Source organism: Budorcas taxicolor, chromosome 3 (assembly GCF_023091745.1).
Source record: "Budorcas taxicolor isolate Tak-1 chromosome 3, Takin1.1, whole genome shotgun sequence".
Lineage (NCBI taxonomy): Eukaryota > Metazoa > Chordata > Mammalia > Artiodactyla > Bovidae > Budorcas > Budorcas taxicolor.
In genome coordinates this window covers 26,026,363-26,048,595 of record NC_068912.1, presented here as the reverse complement: position 1 = coordinate 26,048,595, position 22,233 = coordinate 26,026,363, and the positions used below count along the sequence as shown (strand labels likewise).

At 48.1% G+C, this 22,233-nt stretch overlaps 1 protein-coding gene across 1 annotated transcript; it reads left to right on the top strand.

The window, feature by feature from the left end:
* Positions 1-489: 489 nt before the first annotated feature.
* TENT5C (terminal nucleotidyltransferase 5C) lies at positions 490-21,451 on the top strand. The gene is made up of 2 exons (XM_052637498.1): positions 490-558; positions 19,240-21,451. The coding sequence occupies exon 2, from the start codon at positions 19,266-19,268 to the stop codon at positions 20,439-20,441; it is 1,176 nt and encodes a 391-aa protein (XP_052493458.1). The 5' UTR covers positions 490-558; positions 19,240-19,265; the 3' UTR covers positions 20,442-21,451.
* The last annotated feature ends 782 nt before the right edge of the window (positions 21,452-22,233 follow it).

Sequence of the window (22,233 nt, the reverse complement as noted above, 5' to 3'; positions counted from 1 at the left end):
CACAGAGAAGCAAAAGGAAAACAGGCCTGCGAGGGAGCGGAATATAGATGGAGAAAACGGGTGAGAAGATATGATAGGAATGGAGGAAAAGAGGGTAGCGAAAAGTAGAAAGAAAAGAGTCCCATTAACACCAAAGTTATGGGGTTGTCGACGCAGCCCCTGCCTATTGCGCCTGCGCACTGCTACCTCCTTGGGCACCCCGGCCCCTTCCCGCCGCCGAAGATTTACTCGTCTCTCAGCAACCATTCACTCGAGGAGCCAATCAGAGGGCACCTTTCGCCCTGCCCTCGCCGTCAGCGCCCAGGCGGAAGGATCCTGTGGGCGCCGGCTCCGCCCCGCCCCGCCCCGCCCCTTGCTCCCCCGGGAGGGCAGGCTAAGGGGCGGGGGTGGGGGCGGTGGCGGAGGGCGGGGGCGTGGTTAGGCCGTATAAGAACGGAGGGGGCGGCGGCAAGACGGCTCACTCAGTGCCGCTGCCCGGGGGCTGTAGTGACCGCGCCGCTCCTGCTGGGGGGCTGCCCACGCCAAGGACCTGCCTCTGTGGTCTCCGCCGCCGCCCAGGTGAGTCCACGGCCCCCTTCTCTAAAGGTGCGAGGATGCGCAGTCCCGGAGAGCCGCGCGCTCTGCCTTCGCGGGGGTCTACCCCGGCCCAGCAGAGCCCTAGTCTTCGCCGAGCCTGGTGGGGGCGCGGGGGCCGAAGGGGGAGGTGCGGACAGGTGCCGAGCCCCTACGCCCCCTTTCCCTCCCGCTCCCGCGACGTCACCCCCGCCCCCTAGACGGACCAACCCCGTGGGCCAGGCGAGACGCTCCGAGAGGGAGCTACAACTTTCCAGAGACTTCGGCTGGGGCTGGCAAACTTCAGCGAGTTCCTGCTGCGCGCGTCCCGCTGACTGCGCAGTGGCCGGGCGCGGGCCTGACGGCCGAAGAGTGTGTAATGGGGGCCTTCGGCTCCTTCCCCGGGTCCGACGGCGCCCGCGCCACCCCGGCCTCCCTTGCGGTCATTCGGGCTCGCCCTGGCGCTCCGGCGGGCATGCATACCTCGGCCAGCCGGCCAACAGCGAATTCAAATGCGGCGGTTTCGGAAGGCTCAGTTAGGGACGCAGCGGTCGGTGACTGTATCTGGCCTGGGAGCCCGAGCCAGGTTTTGAAGGAGAGGGCGGAGATCCCTAACTTTTCCTGGGTTTTCACTAGACTGGGGACACCGAGAGCCGCAAAGCGATCCAAGCGAGTGACTGGTGCGCTGCTCCTCTCTCGGAAACTCCTCGGGAATACTGCGTCGGTGATCTGGTTCCTCCCCTTGTAGGAGTGAAACTTGCTTAGCCTGTCTACTGAAAGCCACTGCCGTCAGTGGACTCGGCTAGCGGAGCCGCGGGCGGCTTAGAGGCACGGTGCCCGGGAGGTGTCGCAGTCCAGATCGAGGCGGTGGGAGGGAGTCGGACGAGGGGGACGAACCTGAAGAGATACAGGTTGGTAACCTGCACACCTAGAGGCAGAACGCTTGCCGGAGAAAACAGAACGGAGCTACCTTGAAGGAAAAGGAGGATTTCCGGGGAAATGCCTGGCGAGTTTCTCTGGAGAATGCGAGATGACCCGGGCTCACTGGAACCGACTGTTAGGGCTGGACCCCGTGCGAAGGATCCACTCAGTTGCCTTGCCCCCCTACCCCCCCCTTTTTTTTTTTCTTTTTGGTCCGAAGGGTGGCTTCTGAAGGGTTGACTAAATCTTTGCGTTAAGTAGGGACCTGCTGTCATTTAAATGTCCATTTGTTTGTAATGGAGTTATAACATGCACACCGTGGAGTGTTGCAGGGCACTTATTATAGGAAGCCTTTATGAAGCCGGTGTAATCATTTGTATTGTGACAGTTGGTATTCAGGAGATTTGGTAGGTGGGTTGGGAACCTGAAGCTCCCCAGGAAGTAAAGTGAAGATTATTAAATCCTCCTGAAGTAGCCTCCTGGCCTGGCCCAGCTGCCTGCAGCGGGTGGTGATGGTGGGGGTGGGATGTGAGTGGCCACTGTTGGCTACACTAACCTTTCAACGTGAGTAACTTGGCAGGGAAGCCAGCTGGCAGGTGAGCCAGAGCCGTCAGGGTGGTAGGAGTGCTTACCAGGAATTGCACCTTCTTAAATCCGTAGTGGTGTTATGGAGGGACTGAGTCCCGAACTGGAGACCCTGAGACCCTGCTATCCAAGGGGGTGGGGTGGGCACTGGAAAACGCTGACTCTCTCCCTTTCAGGGAAGCTTGGAGGTGAGCCAGCAGGAGTTCTGCCCTTTGACATTCTTGTTTGTGAAGACAGAATATTTAGTATCTCTGGAGTCAAGCTTTTACTTGAGATAACTTAAAGCTTGTGTCCTAAGGTATACCCACACCTTTAGAGTCCACTTATTCTCAATAAGAAGTTTTTGGAAAGCAGATTTGGGTATATTATATATAATTGTTCAGGTAGCTGTGGATAACTTTAACATCAAAGCAAGCAACAACAACAACAACTTTTTTTTCTGCCTCTAAATTGTTACCCAAACAACAGTCCCAAATTTCCTAAGTTACTGTATGTGCAGGGAATAAGCAGCAGCACTCTTTGAGTTTCTTCCACCATACCTACCTTGTATCCAGAGATTAAGCTGGAGCAATTGAAGGAAAGGATTAGCTGGCACTTGGCCTGTTTGTCAGAATGACGATGATTTAGTCGAGCACCCAGCTCTGCCTACTTAGCATCCTCAGCTCTCCTGAGAGTGCAAGTAGCCACCCGAATCACATCTTGAGTTGCAGCCGCTCGCCGGCCCCACCCCCACCCCCAGCAGTGCCCCACTGAACCTGCGTCGCCCTGTTCAAGGCCAGGCCAGCTTGTACACATTAAGCACTGCCCATCAGAACAGAGAAGTCCTCACACTTAGGAGAGTCTGAGGAACTGCCCGGCAGTAAAGATAACTTCCTGTGGACTGTACTGTCCTTGTTCTCCCAGTGCCAGAAACTTGGCACATTCGATACAAAATTAGAAAATGACATGATTTTTTCAGCTGCTCAATTATGTAGTACCCTTGTCTGCATTTCCTCTTTGATATGTTATGTGTATGGTGTCAGTCCCTAAAGAATGACAAGCCAAGAACAGTGAACGGATGTGGTAAACCCTTTCAGTGTTACCAAGAAAACATCTTGTAGATCCCCAGGACTAGTTTCATGAGTTAAGTGAAACCTGTGATGTTGTGTTTGGGTTTCCCAGACTCTGGGCTGCATCTTGTTGTTATGGGATGGGGGCGGGGCTTAAAGGGAAGCAACGCAGAATCTGAGGTGCTTCTTGGGATAAAACATTACTCCGGTTAGATAAGGTCCATTGCTTTTGTGTGTTGTCACTGAGGTAAACAAGGATACATAGAAAAATGCTTTCTGCCATCTTGGTGTTTTGACTGTAACATGTTAAATAAATTTGCATAAGCAGTATTGTAATGCAGCCAACACCTCTGTGTTGAAAGCCATTTGGGTACAGCAGTAGTGCTGATCTGTGATGCTTCCAGAGCTTCTGGTCTCCAACTTTTTATCCTTTCACTACATGATTAATGAGGAAGTCAATTTTGGAGTTTAAATTGTTTAGAGGAATTCCAAATGAGGATGGCATCTTTGTATAGCCCAGTTGTAAGGAAGCCTTATGAACTGTTTAGAATTCATAGGTTTTGTGCAGCTGGGCCCTGTAGCCTGTTCTAGAACTGTTTGCAGAACCTCTTGGAACAATAGGGGAAAACAAATGTGAGGAAATAATTGCTGACGTTAAGCAACTCTCCCTGTAGGATGTTTTTTAGTCTCGGAGCCTTTGGGAGTCTTGGTCACCCAACTGTATAAAGTGTTTATTTCTTGGATAACAGTGACCGAGTTCGTAAGTGGTTAAGTGCTTCCGAGGCAGGCGTTTGTGCCAGGTGCCAAGGAGGCCAAGGGAATGGTATGTGAAAAGGCCCTTGGAAATGCTCTGGATGCAAATGGAGCTGGGTCAGCCTCAGAATGTCCTCGGGGCACTCGGATTTTGCTGATTTGCTGCAGCCACTCGCATGTGAGCCCCAGGAAGGCAGGAGTCTGTGCTCATTGCTGAATGCCGGATGCCGGGCCTGTGCGCCTGTTAACTAGATCCACTGCCATTCCTCCCAGAGAGGGAGGCACCTTTCAGGGGATGGTGTCCTGGTGGGCCACGGTGCTGGAACACATTTTTGGATCGAAAGCTGCAGGCCCAAAATGCTGGGTGGCTTCGGGGCCTCTTTAAAAACAGAGGCATCCAGGGTGTAGGTTTGGAGCCCATGGGCAGTGACGACTAATTGGCCGACAGCTGGAAGTCCTCAGGCCGAGCTCCAGAACCCACTCCCTTCAAGCTCTCCCCCTCTGCCCATCCACCCAGCACAGCCTCACAGTGCTCACTCAGCCTTTCTCCATGTTCACTCAGCTGCTTGATCTGCTGAGTCTTTCTCTTTTTGAACTTTTTGTTTCCCGCTGCCATTGCTGACCTGGTTTCGGTCTGCAGACAGCTGCTTCATGAGAGCGGCAGCCCAGAGCCTCTCCCTGCCTCCGGCCAGCTCTCCACCCAGCACCTCCAGCACCTTCACAAGCTCATAGGAACCACCCCTCCCTCTAGAAGACTGGCTCCTTCGGGAACCTGGACCTTTCCCACCTTCCATTCGTTCCTGACCCCCCTTCCTAACTGCCCTCCCTTACCTCATGGAACACACACATATTTAAACAAGCTAATGCTCCTCCTCCTTCCCCATATTCTGTTTTGACCTAGTTCTGGACCCTTCTCAGAAACTTATGTTCTTACCCCACCTGGGGATGCCCATATCCCATCCCCTCCTCATCAGTACTTCTTTACAGTTCTACCTTGTACCTTATTTTATTTTTTTTTTTTTTTCAAACCTGATCTTAACATTGGATGAGCACAGCAAATTCCACATCTGTCTCTATATTCACTCCCTGTAAATGCATTTTGAGAAGAAAATTATCCATGAACCTTGAACTAACTGCTCCCACCATCTCATATGGGCATCGTAAGTGTTTCTCACCCTGCGTAGTCCTTACTAGAATGGGAGCAGGGGTGATCCTTGCCTGGAATGCTACCCCATTCCCCCGGACATACCCTGTTTGTCCCTGCCCCATGCTCGTGATGGTTGAGGGTGTCAGGACCACTGCAGCCAACTGACTCTGCGTGGGCTTGGCCAGCCCTGGGAAGGGTGCTGATCCAGACACAGAGATGAAATGGGTGCTGACTGGGCACCTGCTGTGTGACCAGGTGCTAGCCTGTGGGTGTTGGATGAGGCGTGGGCACTTCTGCTGTCTCCCTTGCCCAGCCTCTTTGTTACCTTCATCCTCCTCCACTCCCCGCACCCCTCCCCCACCTCTGAAGCGGCCTTAGTTGTGAGGACACCTGGGTTCTGGCCCTGGAAGCACCAGTATCTCTTTAGATTTGACCTCTTTAGTTTCTTCATTGTAAGAAGGACAATAGAGAGATGAATCACGATTACATTCCTAGTGGTCACAGTAAACAGGTGAAAAAAAAACGTATTTAATCCGTCATGTCAAATATTATCTTTTCATTGTGTAATCAATATAAAAATATGAATGGGTTACTTTACTTTTCCCCCTTGTACGCAGTGCTTGAAATTCAGTGTATATTTTATGTAGACAGCACATCTCAGTTTGGACTTGCCCCATTTCAGGTGCCCGACAGCTTGTGGTGCATTATCGGGTGGCACATATCCAGGCCATCTGCAAAAACTGTTTCATTCTCAAATCCTGATTCTCTGTATGCAGGATTCAGGAGTTAATAACAGGAGGTTTTAGAGAAGGAGTATGAGCTAGAATCTAAGCTCTGTGAAGGCATATATCTTGGTCTCTTGCTTCCTCATGGATTGTAAGCTCCTAGAGCAGTGCTTGGAATGCTGTAGGCACTCTGCTATCCGAAAGAACGAAAGGAAGCTCAGTCATTGTGGCCTATTTACTGGTGATCATTCACTGTGTGTGTCAGACCTGACACTGAAATACAGGATGTTTGAATCCTAGTCCTGTGCTCATTCTCTTGTTTTTCTGTAGTTTCCTAGAGAATAATCATAACATAGAATTTCAAAGAACTGCAGGTAAAATCTTCTGAGACTGGCTGGGGAGCTGCTGCTGCTGCTAAGTTGCTTCAGTCGTGTCCGACTCTGTGCAACCCCATAGACGGCAGCCCACCAGGCTCCCCCGTCCCTGGGATTCTCCAGGCAAGAACACTGGAGTGGGCTGGGGGGCAGGAATCCAAAATTTAATTAGTCAACAATTAAAACTTGAAAATGGGAGAAGAAATAGCTGTTATGTAAAAGGTGTCTACAAGATGCCTGATAACAGCAACACATGATGCTGTTTGATGCTACTTGGTAAATGCTAATTTGATGACAAGCATCCCAGTGAGCCGTATGCATGTTCGGGCTCACACAATGGGGGACACCAAAGACAAGAAATAGACATCACTCCGTGGTCTCATTCCTTCACTTTAATCCTATACCTTCACTCCCTCCCTGCCTCCCCATCCTCCTACCTAATAAGTTTCTGTTCTTAGCAGTATCAGAGGGATATCAGAGGGACCACTGAGCCTGGTGATCTTCGCTCTGGCTGCCGCCATGCTCAGTACCTCGAGGTCAGATCCCTGCTATGCGAGTTAACTCTGCAGGGAAGGATCTGTGCAAAACTAAATCTGGCATGGAACTGTATATGTAATGAGCATCCTCATGGAAATGAAGGCAGCTCCTGCTCTAGGTATTAGTGAAGGGGGTTGTATATGTTCAGAGTCGGAGAAATGCTGTGCTGCATTTGAACAACTGAGAGTTGATTGTCCCTTTGCTGATAAGGCCCAAGTACGCTGCTTGTGATGAGATGGGGCTTTTAGCTGACTGAGTTGTCCTTTTAGACAACTGACAACTGTTCAAAGCTCTGAACCAGAAAGTTAGATGGTAAAGTAGCTTGTGGACATAACCCTTGATAAAACCTGGACGCTCTCGGCCCTTAAACCCTATGGATTGTGTGTAAACTTGTTCATCTTTACTGTAAGGTCTCCTGGGAATCGTCCTATTTTCTCAGCCTAGTCAATGTCTGAAACTGTGGGACCGGCTCTGGGGATCTCTTTAAATGAGTTCAGACCAGCAACGTCTCTGCTTTAGAAAGAGGCATTTGGTAGGAGGGAGGGAGGTACCCAGTAGCAATAAGGATTATTTCCAGTTCCAGTTGTGTATGTAGCTCTCAATCATGGTGACATCTTGGAAACATCGAGGCTTCTATGCCTCTCTCCCTTCCAAAGATATCTCTGTTCTGATCTTGTTAATATTTGCATCTGCCACGACTCAGGGTATTCCTTTAAGCACTTGAACTTCTGTGGTGTTCCTGTTATAACATCTGGGCCAGTGTTTTGATTCTGTCTCATGCTGTTTTGCTGCCACAGCATGACTTCTTCCAGCGTTATCTCTCTAGCCACACTTGCTTAAGCGTCCTATTTTGAAAGACAGGAGCGAGCTTTCTGTTTGGAGTCATCTTAGGGTGGGTGTCTGTGGGTGGGGCCCAGGCACTGATAGCTGGGAGAACTATATGTTGGCATCAGTGGGGAGGGGCGGCTTGTAGGTGCCTCTCTCCGGAAAAACCTGGGCAGAGCGAGGGGACACTTGCCTCTGTGCCTGCTTCCGCTTCCACCTGGGACACTCTTTGCCTTTGGCTCGGGCAGCATTGCAGTCACTGTGGGAACTGAAACAAATTTTTTGACTCTAGTAGACATCAGAGCTAAATGGCCAGGATGAGGCTGATAACTCTGAGAAAAGAGATTGAGCCTTCTGGCTGAGTGTGCCGGAGCTGAATGAGAAAAGACCACCTGCTGAGTTGTTGTCTCACTGCCCCGAGAACTGGGCATGACTTTGAGGCAGGGGGCGATTTTTTCTTCTGACTGAGGGGGTGTGTGTCTGCGGGTGGTTGAGTAAGCAACTGTAAACATTATTGTTGTTGTTCAGTTGTGTCCAACTCTTTGCGACCCTGTGGACTGCAGCATTCCAGGCTTCCCTGTCCTTTACCATCTTCCGCAGTTTGCTCAAACTAATGTCCATCGAGTCAGTGATGCCATCCAGCCATCTCGTCCTGTTTTCCTTTTCCTCCTGCCCTCATTCTTTCCCAGCATCAGGGTCTTTTCTAATAAGTCGGCTCTTCACATCAGGTGGCCAAAGTATTGGAGCTTCAGCTTCAACATCATAACTTCAGCTGTAAACATAATTTCTTGGAAAAAATCAACAAAGAATGTATTTTCTTATTCTTTCAATAAACAGGGCATTATTGTATCTGGTTCTGTTGCTCTGGGCTGTCAACTAATGTAAACTCATATTCCACGTACATAAACCACAGGTGTGCGTCTTGGTTATCTGTGACTTTGTAGTGGGTTTTGGGGTGGTGGGAGAGCTTCCAGAATGTGGCTGCCTTGCAGGTGCTGGGCTCACCCGGACCCCTGCCAAGGAGCTGGCAGACAGAAGGCTTCCTCAGGCTGCCCCCGGTCCTAGATAACTTCGGCCTTCACCACCCTAGGAATTCAAGGAGCGAAGGAGGATTTCACTGCAGAAGACTGAATCCCTGTTGACGCTGGTTTTTCTGCTTTCTGCCCACTTATCTGCTGCAGCATATATCAAGTCCATGGTCATTCCAAGCGCCTGACTCTCTTTCGAGGATAAAAGGTTGTCAGGGGTCAGACCACATGCTGGTGGGAAAAGAGGCAGGTGTGCAGCCCTAGGTTCACTGTGCAGGCATTTGTCAGTCTATTCCAGGCTGTTTCTGTTTTCAGGTGTGTTCCAGCTCTCCTCCCTGCGTCAGCCCTTGGGGTCCTGGTCACTTCTTGCCAATTTGTCTGCCTCCTCTCTGCAGCTCCAGTGGGGTTATCTGTTCTTGGATCCCATCAAATCGCCCTCTTGTCTTCAGGGAGTATCCTGTTCTGTTGCTTCGTCAGCAGATTCACGGTCCTGATCTTCCAGCCACCAGAGTGACTCCCAAAGGCTGTTCCTTTATTCTGTGCGCGGGGCATGCACCTTAGCTGCAGATCCAGACCTGGATCAGCTCATTCCTAAAAGCTCCCTCCTGCGCTATTACTGTTTTCTCTTAATGCTCAGCAAGCTGACTGCCCCAGCTCCTTCCATTCTTGGCTTCCTTCTCCCTTCCTGCCTTGCTTTCTCTGAAATCACCACCACTCCTGACCTGGCCAGCATCCTGGCGCTTCCTCAGAAGGGAGGATCCCAGGCCTTCACCTGTCAGCCTTTGTTCCTTTACAGCACGCATTCTCATGACTATTTAGCATGTCTGTACTTAGTTACGTTCAATTCTGGTGGCTCCCACCAGGCTGGATACACCCTCACATCCATGATGCTTTCGAGGGCGAGAGTTCTGTGCTGACAGTTGTTAGATACTTTGGTTCTAAAGGCCTTGCTTTGCCAGTTGCTGTCTGGTGTTACTCCACCTAGGGGGCCTTAGCACTTCTGGCCAACTTCTTTCCCACCATCTTATAACAAAGCTTTATACCTTTCTTCTCTCTTTTCTTCTTATTGCCATCTTCTTCCTACAACTTGCTGAGCAACCAGCTTACCTTCAAAGCCGTGCTCCGACCCCAGCATGTACACCGAAGCTACCTGCCTCCCAGGAAGCCTCCTAAGTCCCGTTTCTGTCTCTTCTGAGTGGTGTGTCCTTGGACAGTTAACACTGTGTAGTCTCTCTGTTCCCTAGCTTCTGCACCTTTAAAAGTAAGGAAATAGTATCTCCCTTGCAGGATTGTTTTAGGAATCAAACAGGTTGATCCAGATGAACTTCCAGCACTATTTCGCTGCCTGTTTGTTGTTGTTCAGTCGCTCAGTTGTGTCTGACTGTTTGTGACCCCATGGGCTGCAGCTTGCCAGGCTTCCCTATCCTTCACTGTCTCGCAGAGTTTGTTTGAACTCATGTCTATTGAGTAGACGATGCCATCTGTTTGGGACATTGTCAGATATTTGGTCTAGTGGCTCATAGGCCAGTATTCTTGTCTAGAGAATCCCAGGGATGGGGGAGCCCGGTGGGCTGCCATCTGTGGGGTCGCACAGAGTCGGACACGACTGAAGCGACTTAGCAGCAGCAGCAGCAGCAGCAGCAGCAGGGCACCTACCTGTGGCCGTCTCTATAGGAAGAGCCCCTGGAAGGCTCTGCACCTCTTAGTACTGGCCAGAGCATCTGAGCACATGGTAAAATTAACCCAGTGAGGAAAGGATGTGGTTGAGAATTAGTTAAATGTTTCTGTTTTGAAACAGCTGATGTACAGGCACCCCCCCTTGAGAGCTGGGTTCCTGCACCCTGGCAAGGGCTTCGGTTCACTGGTGCCTCTCTGAGGGGCACCTCTAAGCCACCAAATCCTGACTCACATCTTTTGCTCAGCTGGAGTCTGCACTCAACCTGGCAGTGAAGGCTGGTTGACTGAAGCTTTGCTGTCTTTAGTGTATATGGTGGTGATGGGAAGACAAGGTGTCACGGTTACATAGTTAGCAGAAGGCAGCTTTCTTGCTTACTTGGATAAGACCAATAAAATTTCTGTTTCAGAAAGGATCACTTTGGTAGCAGCAAGAACTGGTCATCCCAGTGTTCATGTGGGTATGTAGCATGAGCTTACTGCCCTCTCCCCACCTGCCACTCACTACTGGCAGAACTCAACCTGGGTGGAATTTGCCACCAGTTCTGAGAGTCAGAACATTAGCTCCAGAGTTAAGGACCTGGGGTCCATTCACTTAATCTTTCCTGATCCTTATTCTTTGTGTCGGCTTCCCTGGTGGCTCAGATGGTAAAGAATCTGCCTGCCTGCAACGCAGGAGACTGGGGTTGGATCCCTGTGTCAGGAAGATCCCCTGGAAGAGGAAATGACAGCCCACTCCTGTATTTTTGTCTAGAGAATTCCATGGACAGAGGAGCCTGGTGGGCTACAGTCCGTGGTGTCCATGCAAAGAGTCAGACACAACTGAACGACTTTCACTGTTAGGTAGAGTGCTTGTAAGGATTAATGGGTTTGGACATGGAGTGGCTTGTACTAAGTGCTCTTCTGTCTGCTTGTCCGCACACCTCTACACCTTCATTTTATAGGCAAAAAGAAATAGGCCCAGAGCTATGGTTTCCATTCACTCAGCTAGATGAGGGAAGAGATGGGATCTACTTTCACTTCTGTTTAAATTCGCTAGGATTTTATAAGCAAGGAGGTAGTTCCTTTTGACATCATGAGAAACGCTGGGCTGGAAGAAGCACAAGCTGGAATCAAGATTGCTGGGAGAAATATCAATAACCTCAGATATGCAGATGACACCACCCTTTGGCAGAAAGTGAAGAGGAACTAAAAAGCCTCTTGATGAAAGTGAGAGAGGATAGTGAAAAAGTTGGCTTAAAGCTCAACATTCAAAAAACGAAGATCATGGCATCTGGTCCCATCACTTCATGGCAAATAGATGGGGAAATAGTGGAAACAGTGTCAGACTTCATTTTTTTGGGCTCCAAAATCACTGCAGATGGTGACTGCAGCCATGAAATTAAAAGACACTTACTCCTTGGAAGGAAAGTTATGACCAACCTAGATAGCATATTGAAAAGCAGAGACATTACTTTGCCAACAAAGGTCCATCTAGTCAAGGCTATGGTTTTTCCAGTGGTCATGTATGGATGTGAGAGTTGGACTGTGAAGAAAGCTGAGTGCCGAAGAATTGATGCTTTTGAACTGTGGTGTTGGAGAAGACTCTTGAGAGTCCCTTGGACTGCAAGGAGATCTAACCAGTCCATTCTAGAGGAGATCAGCCCTGGGATTTCCTTGGAAGGAATGATGCTAAAGCTGAAACTCCAGTACTTTGGCCACCTCATGCAAAGAGTTGACTCATTGGAAAAGACTCTGATGCTGGGAGGGATTGGGGGCAGGAGGAGAAGGGGACAACAGAGGATGAGATGGCTGGATGGCATCACTGACTCGATGGACGTGAGTCTGAGTGAACTCTGGGAGTTGGTGATGGACAGGGAGGCCTGGTGTGCTGCAGTTCATGGGGTCGCAAAGAGTCAGACACGACTGAGCGACTGAACTGACTGACTGACTGAGTTACTTCTGGCTTAAAGTGCTCTCGGTTGTCCACGGAGGAGAAGAGTTCATGTGGAACGTGGCAGCCATGGGCACATAGGTCCCCCCCAGGGCCAGGAATCAGGGGTGGTGAGGGTCTTTGTTCCATATACACACACCTCCCTTGGACCCTGACACCAGGCTTAGTCCGGTGTCCACAGCCAGGTCTCTGACCCTGAGCTGGAAAGGGTCACTAGGAAGATCCAGACTGTTGAGGTAACACCCAGGTAACAGTACGAGGGCATGTTGTCGTCAAAGGAATGCTGACCTGTGTTCGAGTTTCTTTGTCCTGAGCCCACAGCAGGGTTTGGGGCAGAGGCACCGCTTAGTTGCCTTGTGGGCTGGATGGAGAGGCTGCCACAGCCGAGAGCACCCTGTTTCAGACTGCAGTTTTTCCACAGAACCTTCTGGGACTTCATGACAAATGTCGGGACCTAGATTTAAATATACACCATTCTTTAACTTCACGGATGTACCTCTCCATACATGCTAGGACTCTGGGTACTTCTACACAGAGGAATCAGTGCTGATTTGACACTAGCCCTTGACCCTAAGGCTTGAAAGTATTACGAGTGCTCTTAGCATTTGTCTCCAACCTGTCCACCTGCCTGTCCTTTTGCTCGCCTGAAGTCCCTTCATGCTTTCATAGTCTCTGTCACTCCTGTTTCTGGGGTCTAGATAAACTAGGGAGCAGGACTGAAAGTGAAAGTGAAGTTGCTCAGTCGTGTCCGACTCTTGGCGACCCCGTGGACTGCAGCCCACCAGGCTCCTCTGTCCATTGGATTCTGCAGGCAAGAATACCTGAGTGGGTTGCCATTTCCTTCTCCAGGGGATCTTCCTGACCCAGGGATCGAGTCCGGGTTTCCCGCATTGCAGGCAAACGCTTTACCCTCTGAACCACCAGGACTGGAAATAGCTTTTTTTTTTTTCTTTTCAATGAAGGCTCACACTGGTTTTCAGATCCAACTGCCTTGAGTGTGCCAGACAGTGGGAAACAAAGATAAGTTAGACATCCTCTTTTCCTCAGGGAGCTTGGTCTCATCTTTGGGCTTTAGTTCATCTTTTCCTCTTACCTTGTGCTGCTATCTCTGCAAAGCTGTTTTTCACTCATGTGTGTATTTTATCCTGCTGCTGCAGCCAGATGCTAAAAGAAAAGGGAATTTAAGGGTCCCCAAAATAGTTGTTCATCATGAGCCAAACTTTAGAAGATTAAGTAGCTTAAACTGAGCTGGCAACTGTTCATCCTGATTTGTGCTGAAAAGGTGCCTAAATTTTCAAATCAATGAGAAATCATGGTTCCCACCTTTCCCAATTTCTGTTGAGCAAATTCAATGAACCTGCTCCTGGGGCAGTAAAAAGACAGTAGAGACAGTAAAAAAACAGTAAGAAGTAGTTTAGTTTGAATTTACCAGGCTTCAAATTATTTTGTGCTCTGTTTACTATTTTGTTAATTCTGCTAATTAGAATTTGCCTTTAACCAGGGCCTTTCATGAGTTGAGACTGTTTCAAGTAATTCTCTTAAATGGGGATTATATCAGTGTTGATCTCAAGTTCTGGTGTGTAATCTAAGCAGTGGGGCCTATGACTTAGATTTATTCTAATAATCCCATATTTGTCTAACTTGTAAATGTACTTTGGTATTTGAAATTGTTTGGCTGGATGAGGGAAAACAAAGGATTTATTTCTAATAGGCATCGTTAACTTATTTGGGACACTTCTCATAAGCTAAACCACAAATACAAACACAACCTAAATTTGAACTTTCAATAGCTTCAAGAGCTCCTCCAGATCTAAGTCATGGTAAATCGAGAGAATTAAAAACTATACCATGGGGACTTTGCTACCGTTTCAGTAGTGAAGACTCTGCTTCACTGCGAGGGGCGTGGATTCAGTCCCTGGTGGGGGAACTAAGATCCTGCATAACAGGTAGCGTGGCCAAATAATTAAATAAATTAAAGCTCTTTTAAAAATGGTGTGTCTTATCTTCAACAAACAGAGAAAACCTCAGGCTTCACGACTGAATCTAAAGAGTAACTAAATGGACAAATGTGTATAGACCAAGGTTAGCAAAAAAACAAAACAAAACTGTACCATGGATTTAGCATATGTCCCACACTGTGCTTTTATATAGACTGGTTTTTTTCTGAGAATTGACTCCATTATTCATATATGTGTCAGAAGTTGTTGACATGGAAGATGCCAACCATAGGCATCTTGGGTTCCTGAAGAAGTGTTTATTGCATTTATTAAGGTTCTTGCAACTGCAGCCAATAATCAGCAGCACCATGAGGACAGCTGTTGGTGGTGTTCAGTCGGTCAGTTGTGTCCAGCTCTTTGCGACCCTGTAGACTGCAGCATGCCAGGCTTCCCTGTCCTTCACTCTCTCCTGGAGTTTGCTCAAATTCGTGTCCACCGAGTCGGTGATGGTATCTAATGATCTCATCCTCTGTCGCCCTCTTCTCCTCTTGCTCTCAATCTTGCCCAATGTCAGGGTCTTTTCCAGTGAGTCGGCTCTTTGCACCAGGTGGCCAAAGTGTTGGAGCTTTAGCTTCAGCATTTAAGGTTGATTTTCTTTAAGAAATTGACTGGATTGATCTCCTTGCAGTCCAAAAGATTCTCAAGAGTCTTCTCCAGTACCACAGTTTGAAAGCATCAATTCTTTAGCACTCAGCCTTCTTTACGGTCCAACTCTCACATATAGCTATAGACATACAGCTATGGAGCTATAGTACATCTGAAATGGGAAACAGTAATTCTTGTGAAACTACAGAAAACATTTTTGTATGCTAAATAGAATGACACTAAATGAGATGGCTTACCCATTGAAAGTTTTTTTTTTTTTTTTTGTAAAAGACCCGCAATGGATGTCTTCTTTTAGACAACGCGTAAGTAGAAAATTGCATAAAAGCCCTTCCAGATCAGAACTGTCCCTCCTCATCCTGCCCCTCTAGAGATCAGTTTTTAGGCTGAAAGTGGGGGAAGCTTCCAGGTGCATTTGATGTTGATAAATGGGCATGGGGATGGTGGGATGGGCTTCAAGGAAAGCAATTAAAGAGAGCGAATAAGGTAGCAGATTACAAGTTTCATAGGGGAGAGATTTTGGAACATGGCTGATAAGATTTTAACTTTTTTCAATTAATATATCTGTAAGTTCCAAATTCAAAAGAAATAAAACAAGTTTTCTTTGTACCCTAGCCTGGAAGTGGTATTTGATGTAAGCTGAGCTTATGTATCCTTTCAGGGATTTTTGATTGTATAAGCCTAGACTTGTGCCTTTACACACACAGTTTCAGACTTGCTTTTTTTTTTTTTTTTTTTTTAAATCTTGATAAGCATTTCATATTCATACAGATAGAGCTGCCACCATTCTTAGGGACAGCTGCATGCATTGTATCCTGTTGTATAGATGCATCAAGTCATTTAACCTTCTTTACTGATAAGAATTTGTAGCTTTATAAATAATACTTCAACGAATATCCTTGTGCATACTTGCAAGTATACTCATAGAATAAAATCCAGGGTAGACTTCCCAGAAGTAGAGCTGCTCTGCCGAAGAATAGGTCCACTTAAAATTGAGAGTCCCACATTGTTCCTCAGAAGGAACCCATGGGCAGTGTACCAAAAGTGTCTGCTTATTGGTCTTTGCTAGTCTGATAGATAAAACTGATACATGAAGTGTAAATTTGCCCATCCCTTAAGGTAAGGTTGAATATGTTATAGATGTCTGAGCCACTGTTACATCCTCTGCCCTTTATCTTGGGGTTCTAGTATTTCTGATGCATGAGAGCTCCTTATTCGTTAAGGAAGTGAGTACTTTATCTAATATTATGAGTATTTTCCTACTTTTGTCTTCTCACTTCTTTATAGTGTTTTCACCCTACAGATATTTTAATTTTTATATAGGCAAATGCATCAATTTTTGTGACTGCTGTGTGATTTAGAAAGGAATACCTGTTCTGTGTAAATTTACAAAAATTTCATGTTTTTTCTAGGACTCTTAGGGCTTCATCTTTTTACGCTAGAAGATGAAATCTTTGATTCATCTTCTGGATCTTAGATTGGCACAAGCTAAGAGCCATCTTATTTTTAAAATCTAAATAACTATCCAGATGTCTCAATTTTCCCTTTTCTATTTTGAATGCCTTCTTTATTTTACGGTAAATCCCCTATGTACTAGATTTTCCCTCTGACTTTTAAAAATTCTGTTTTATAAATTTGTCCATCTTTTTGTGTCAGTACTATGCTGTTTCAATTTTTGTGGCTTCATAATATCTCCTACCAGGCTAGTAGACCTCTTTCCATTTTTTCATACCTTTTTTGACTGTTCCTGCCCCTCCTCCCGTTAGAACCTTACAAATTTTCAGTCTAAAATAGATTCTAACTTTGAATCTATGGCAAGTTCAGAGATTTAAAAACATATGAAAATTTTCATGCGTATGTACTCACCCACCTTACCACCGCCCCTCCCCCCACCAAGAACAAGTGATAGCTTTCCTCATATTCTCCCAGGTCTAAGAGGTCCTATTTCTAATGTTAAGAGTCACTGTTCTGGAGGTGGGAACAGTCCTGACTTTAACTCTAGATGACTTTTTTTTTTTTTAAACAAGACCTTAAAAGTGAGGACAAAAGTGATTCCTTACAGCATTATTGAGTTTCTTCCTGGAGATTTTCTTAAAATTAATTGTTCCTCCTTTTCCAAGTACTGATTGAATCGCAGCTCCTGTGTTGCTGTGACTTCTTAAACACGAACCTTGGAAACACACTAAGATCTGATACAGTGTAAAGCAAGTTGTATTTTTATAGGTATGTCAGCGTACCTGGCAGAAATCTATGTCACCAAATCATAATTTAGCAGGGTGTCAAAGCAGAGTTGGAGCCATGCTTTTCTGTAATCATTTGGACTTAATTGTGCGGTGTCCTGCACAGTTGGCACAAGTGTACTTCATGCTCTGCCCATCATCATTAAAGGGGCCACAAAGAGCCAAGTGTATATAAGCACATTACAGAGAGATCTCTACTGTCCCGAATTTGACTTGACGCCAAAGGCCAGCCACAGTAAACGTCAAGTATTTCGTCACAAATTTCGGTTGGTATTGATAGGATAATCTAGATAGCCTAGGGCTTTCTAACACTGTCCAAACAGGTTTGCAGGGAAAGCTTCGTCTTCCCCTTGGCAAGTATGCTTCAGCAACAAGCAGCAGGGCACCCATCCCCCACGGGTCTTCCTGGAGTCTGCTTTGATCACATGATCATCCACCTTCCCATTGCCAGCCAGCAAATTCAGTTCCCTAACCCCCCTACTAAAGGGAGCCTGTGATCTGACTTGGGAGAGGCGCCTGATGGCCAGATTGGACAGCTCACCAGGTTCTCAGCTGCCTGCTGCCTTCTACCGCAGCGGAGCGCTCTTGTGGCCTTTCTGCTGGCTTGTATCCCTGCCCCATAAATGAGCTTTTCTGTGACCTTCCTGTTTGCCCCAGTCAACTGACACTTCTTTCTTCTGCCTTCATACTACATTTTCTTTCTCATACTGAGATGTCACGTTCTCATTCTCCTTGCTGGCCAGCTCCTGGAAAGCTGTTTGTCTTGGTGTGTCCATTAGTGCCCCCAACACAGACCGACAGCCATCCCATCAATCTGAGCTCTGTAGATAAGGCAAGGGCCCAAGCCACCACCAGCACAGGACCGAAAACCCAAGTTGGAAGCCCAGGACTACGCATGCTGGGTGTGCTTGCAAAGGCAGCAGCTTCCAGTCAGTGAAGCTGCAGGTCCTTGGGTCCTTGGCTTTTGTGTGTCTAGCAAGTCAGAAAAGTGAAGCAGGTGGCAAACCTCTCTGTTTGCTGCGAAGTCTGAGGACAGCACCTCAGTCTCTTCCATCCATCTAGCTAATGCGTGACCCATGTGGAGCCATGGTACCTGGACTTTCTAATGTATCTGTTTTTGTCCTTCCACATCAGAATTTCCAGGGATCTGTTGTTCTGTTTTCTGAACAGTATGACTTAGTTGAACGTTGCCGGGGTAACTCTGTGGCTAGCAGGCGATGTTGGAGAAGCATGCTTTTCTCCTAGTCCATACGTGCGCCGTCGTGTCCAACTCTGCAGCCCCGTGGACTGAAGCCTGCCAGGCTCTTCTGTCCATGCGATTGCCTAGGCAAGAATCCTGGAGAAAGAAATGGCAACACACTCCAGGGGATCTTCCCCACCCAGGGATTGAACCTGCGTCTCCTGTGGCTCCTGCAGTGGCAGGTGGATGGATTCTTTACCGCTGAGGCACCTGGGAAAACTTTTTCTCCTAATATTGAGTGCTAACTTTGTTTTCCTTGGGTAGGTTGAAGGGATTCTTTTTCAAAATAGAGTTGAAAAATCACACTTCCCTGAGGAGGTTTTCCACATCCCAGGTGGGGCCTCCTTGCTGGGTCAGCAGTTCCAGTACTTAGCTGACCTAACCCTTTGTTACTCAGGAATTTTGTCATTCATAAATTCCTTGACCCAACCCTGGATGACAGGAGTGTTTGTTACAGGGCTGACGGGTCCTGAAAGTGAAGAGGGTACCAGCATACTTACTTGGTTCTAGCAGGACTAAGCCTGAAGTTGAGAGTCCATCTATTCGCGGAAGGAAGAAATCTTCTTTTGTGGGTCTTGGGTTCTGTATTGGCATTGTGGCCTGGGTGTCAGCCAGCTCAGGATGTAGATAGGGAGCCAAAAACAGGAGAGGCAAAATTAGCAAAACCTATAGACCCCTCTGTTGAATAATGCTGTGTTTTGCTTACTTGGTTTAGTAAGTTTGTCTGCTTGCCCTCACACACAAATTCTACCCCCACCCTACCTTCGTGAAGACAGAACGGGCAAAACAAACACACCGCATGGAAAACAAAATGCTCAAGTTGTCGGGTTGGTACAGGGTAAGCTGATGTGTATTTTGACCTCACTCCACGCGGGCACCGTTCTAGACGTGTTTAACTCATTTAATCCTCACCCCAGCACCCGGCAGTAGGTACACTTTACCACTTGGCAGTAAGGAAGATGTTCAGAGAGAAACCAGCCTAATTTCTGAGTCCACGGAGCTGCTTTGCCACAGAGAAGTGAACCCTAACTCTTTGTTTCTCCCCCTCCCTTTCAGTTTCCCTGGCAACAACATCCCCCAAGATGGCAGAGGAGAGCAGCAGTACCAGGGACTGCGTGTCCTTCAGCGTGCTCACCTGGGACCAGGTGAGCCGTCTGCACGAGGTCCTGACTGAGGTGGTGCCCATCCATGGCCGAGGCAACTTCCCCACCTTGGAGATCACACTCAAGGACATCGTGCAGACTGTCCGTGGCCAGCTGGAGGAGGCAGGCATCAAAGTGCAGGATGTCCGGCTGAATGGCTCTGCGGCTGGCCATGTCCTGGTCAAAGACAATGGGTTGGGTTGCAAAGACCTGGACCTCATCTTTCACGTGGCTCTTCCCACAGAGGCCGAGTTTCAGCTGGTCAGGGATGTGGTGCTGTGCTCTCTCCTGAACTTCCTGCCGGAGGGTGTGAACAAGCTCAAGATCAGCCCCACGACCCTGAAGGAGGCCTACGTCCAGAAGCTGGTGAAGGTGTGCACAGACGCTGACCGCTGGAGCCTCATCTCCCTCTCCAACAAGAACGGGCGCAACGTGGAGCTCAAGTTCGTTGACTCCATCCGGCGCCAGTTCGAGTTCAGCGTGGACTCGTTCCAGATCATTCTGGACTCCCTGCTTTTCTTCTACGACTGCTCCGGCCATCCCTTGTCCGAGCACCTGCACCCCACGGTCATCGGGGAGAGCGTGTATGGGGACTTCGAGGAAGCCCTGGACCACCTGCAGAACAGACTCATCGCCACCAAGAACCCCGAGGAGATCCGGGGCGGGGGGCTGCTCAAGTACAGCAACCTCCTGGTGCGGGACTTCCGGCCCACCGACCAGGATGAGATCAAGACCCTGGAGCGCTACATGTGCTCCCGGTTCTTCATCGACTTCCCGGACATCCTCGAGCAGCAGAGGAAGCTGGAGACCTACCTGCAGAACCACTTCGCCGAGGAGGAGAGGAGCAAGTACGACTACCTCATGACCCTGCGCAGGGTGGTCAACGAGAGCACCGTGTGCCTCATGGGCCATGAGCGCAGGCAGACCTTGAACCTCATCTCCCTGCTGGCCCTGCGCGTGCTGGCCGAGCAGAACATCATCCCCAACGCCAGCACCGTCACGTGCTACTACCAGCCTGCTCCCTACGTCAGCGACGGCAACTTCAGCAACTACTATGCGGCCCACCCCCCGCTCACCTACAGCCAGCCCTACCCCACCTGGCTGCCCTGTAACTAACCTTGAGACCTGAGGGTTTCCACAGGGGGAACCCCCCGCCCCCACCCCGGGTAGGGCAAGGCTCTCAGGTAGGGGAGCCTCCTTCTAGATGTAGGTGTTTGGCTTTTAAAGCGGAACTCAGCTCTGATTCGGCTTTTTTTTTTTTTTTTTTTTCTTTGTGTGCCCATTGGAATGGGTCTCCAGTGTATCATGAGCCAAGGGACCTGCTATTCCAGTGCCACTTTGGAAAATGCTATAGGAAGTACGACCTCTCCACATCTTTCCCAAACAGACACTAACACGCCACGTCCTGAACGTCTGAGCTCCGGGCAGTTGTTGAGATTGGGAAGCACGTGGGCAGTGCGGGAAGAGCCTCGGGGAGGTGATGTCAGCCCTCGCTTGGAATTCTCAGCACTTAACGTGAAAGTGGTGTGGATGGTCTTATTTTCTTGTATCTGTTTTAGTCAGGCAGAAAAAATGATAAACACGAGGGTGCTCTTGTGGCTTAATGTTTTGTTCAAGGGGCTGAATTGCTTATGTTTATTCTCTGTCAGCGGAGCTGAGGATTTGTCTCCTCAATAAACCAAAGCCGATAGCTAGAAAATTTATGATCTGGTTGGATATGGTTTATGGTTTAGATGCTGTGCTATCTCGAGGAATTGTGAGGTATTGCTGAGAGAGAAAAAAAAAAAAGACCTTTTCTTGAAATGTAACTTGAAAAACAAAATAAAATGTGCAACCTAATGTTAAGTGGAATTGTGGTGGTGGGGGGATGATTGTAAATAGGAAACGTGAATGTTCAGTCTTTCTTAAGTAAGGAATTCTTGTTGAATGACACTTCCCCCCGCTTATCAGCTCTTCGCTTTTGTTTTGCTCTTCCCAAGACGAAGGACGGTGCCGAGTCTAGAGTCACTGCAGTAACTGACACGAGGGGCTTCCCATGTTTTAATTGGAAACCCATTCTGGTCACATTCCAAGTATGACTGGCTGTTTTTTTCTGGAGTACTTTGGCTGATTTTTGTTTTTGTTTTCTTTTAAAAAAATAGTGGTTTCCTTCTCCAGGCTTTTTGGACAGCAGGTGAATTGCAGGCATGTCAGTAGATCCGAGTGACCTGTGGAATGGTCCGCGCACGTGTGGACTGTGCTGCTCACACAAGCACCAGGTGCTCAGAACTTCGTTTAGAATTGCTTTAGATTGGCACCTGCTGTCCCTGTGCTGCATGGGAGGTGGACACTCCTTCCATTGGTGGGGCCTCGTGTGCATGCGAGCCCCCAAGGCACCTCAAGAGGATTATTTCTGGTGTATTTGGGAAGAATTGAGAGAATGAAAAAGAATCTTCCTTATGCTGGTAGACTGACTGTACTTGTTTATACTTGCACTTTAGAAGGAAAACAGTGTTATTCTCTAGTCTGAAGCAAGCTTAGTAAATGGGAGAGTTCTAGGCTACTGTTGCTTTCCCAGTAGGTTTAGATAAGGGACTTTATGTTTTGAAACTTTTTGTGGGATCTCTTAGAAAGCATTACTTTAGGGTATCAAGGGCAGAGAAACGCCATATTGCCAGCCAGCTTGGTTTCTTAAGTGATTTAATCAAATCCATACTCCTGATTTTGATGTTTTCCTGTGGCCATAAAAATCCCAAGCCCTGAGTGATTGTTTTCTCCTTTCTTGAAGCAATGAAGTTACCATAATGTTTAGTAGAAAAGGAGTGGTTTACCTTTTTCTAAAGATTATATTTTCAGGGGTTTTTTTTGTTGTTGTTCTTGTTGTTGTTCTGGAATGTAATGTCTTGGTCCTCTGGAAAGCAGATCAAGT

Bases quoted from the DNA above. Each gene is read 5' to 3' on its own strand.
- TENT5C (XM_052637498.1), top strand. From the start codon at position 19,266: ATGGCAGAGGAGAGCAGCAGTACCAGGGACTGCGTGTCCTTCAGCGTG.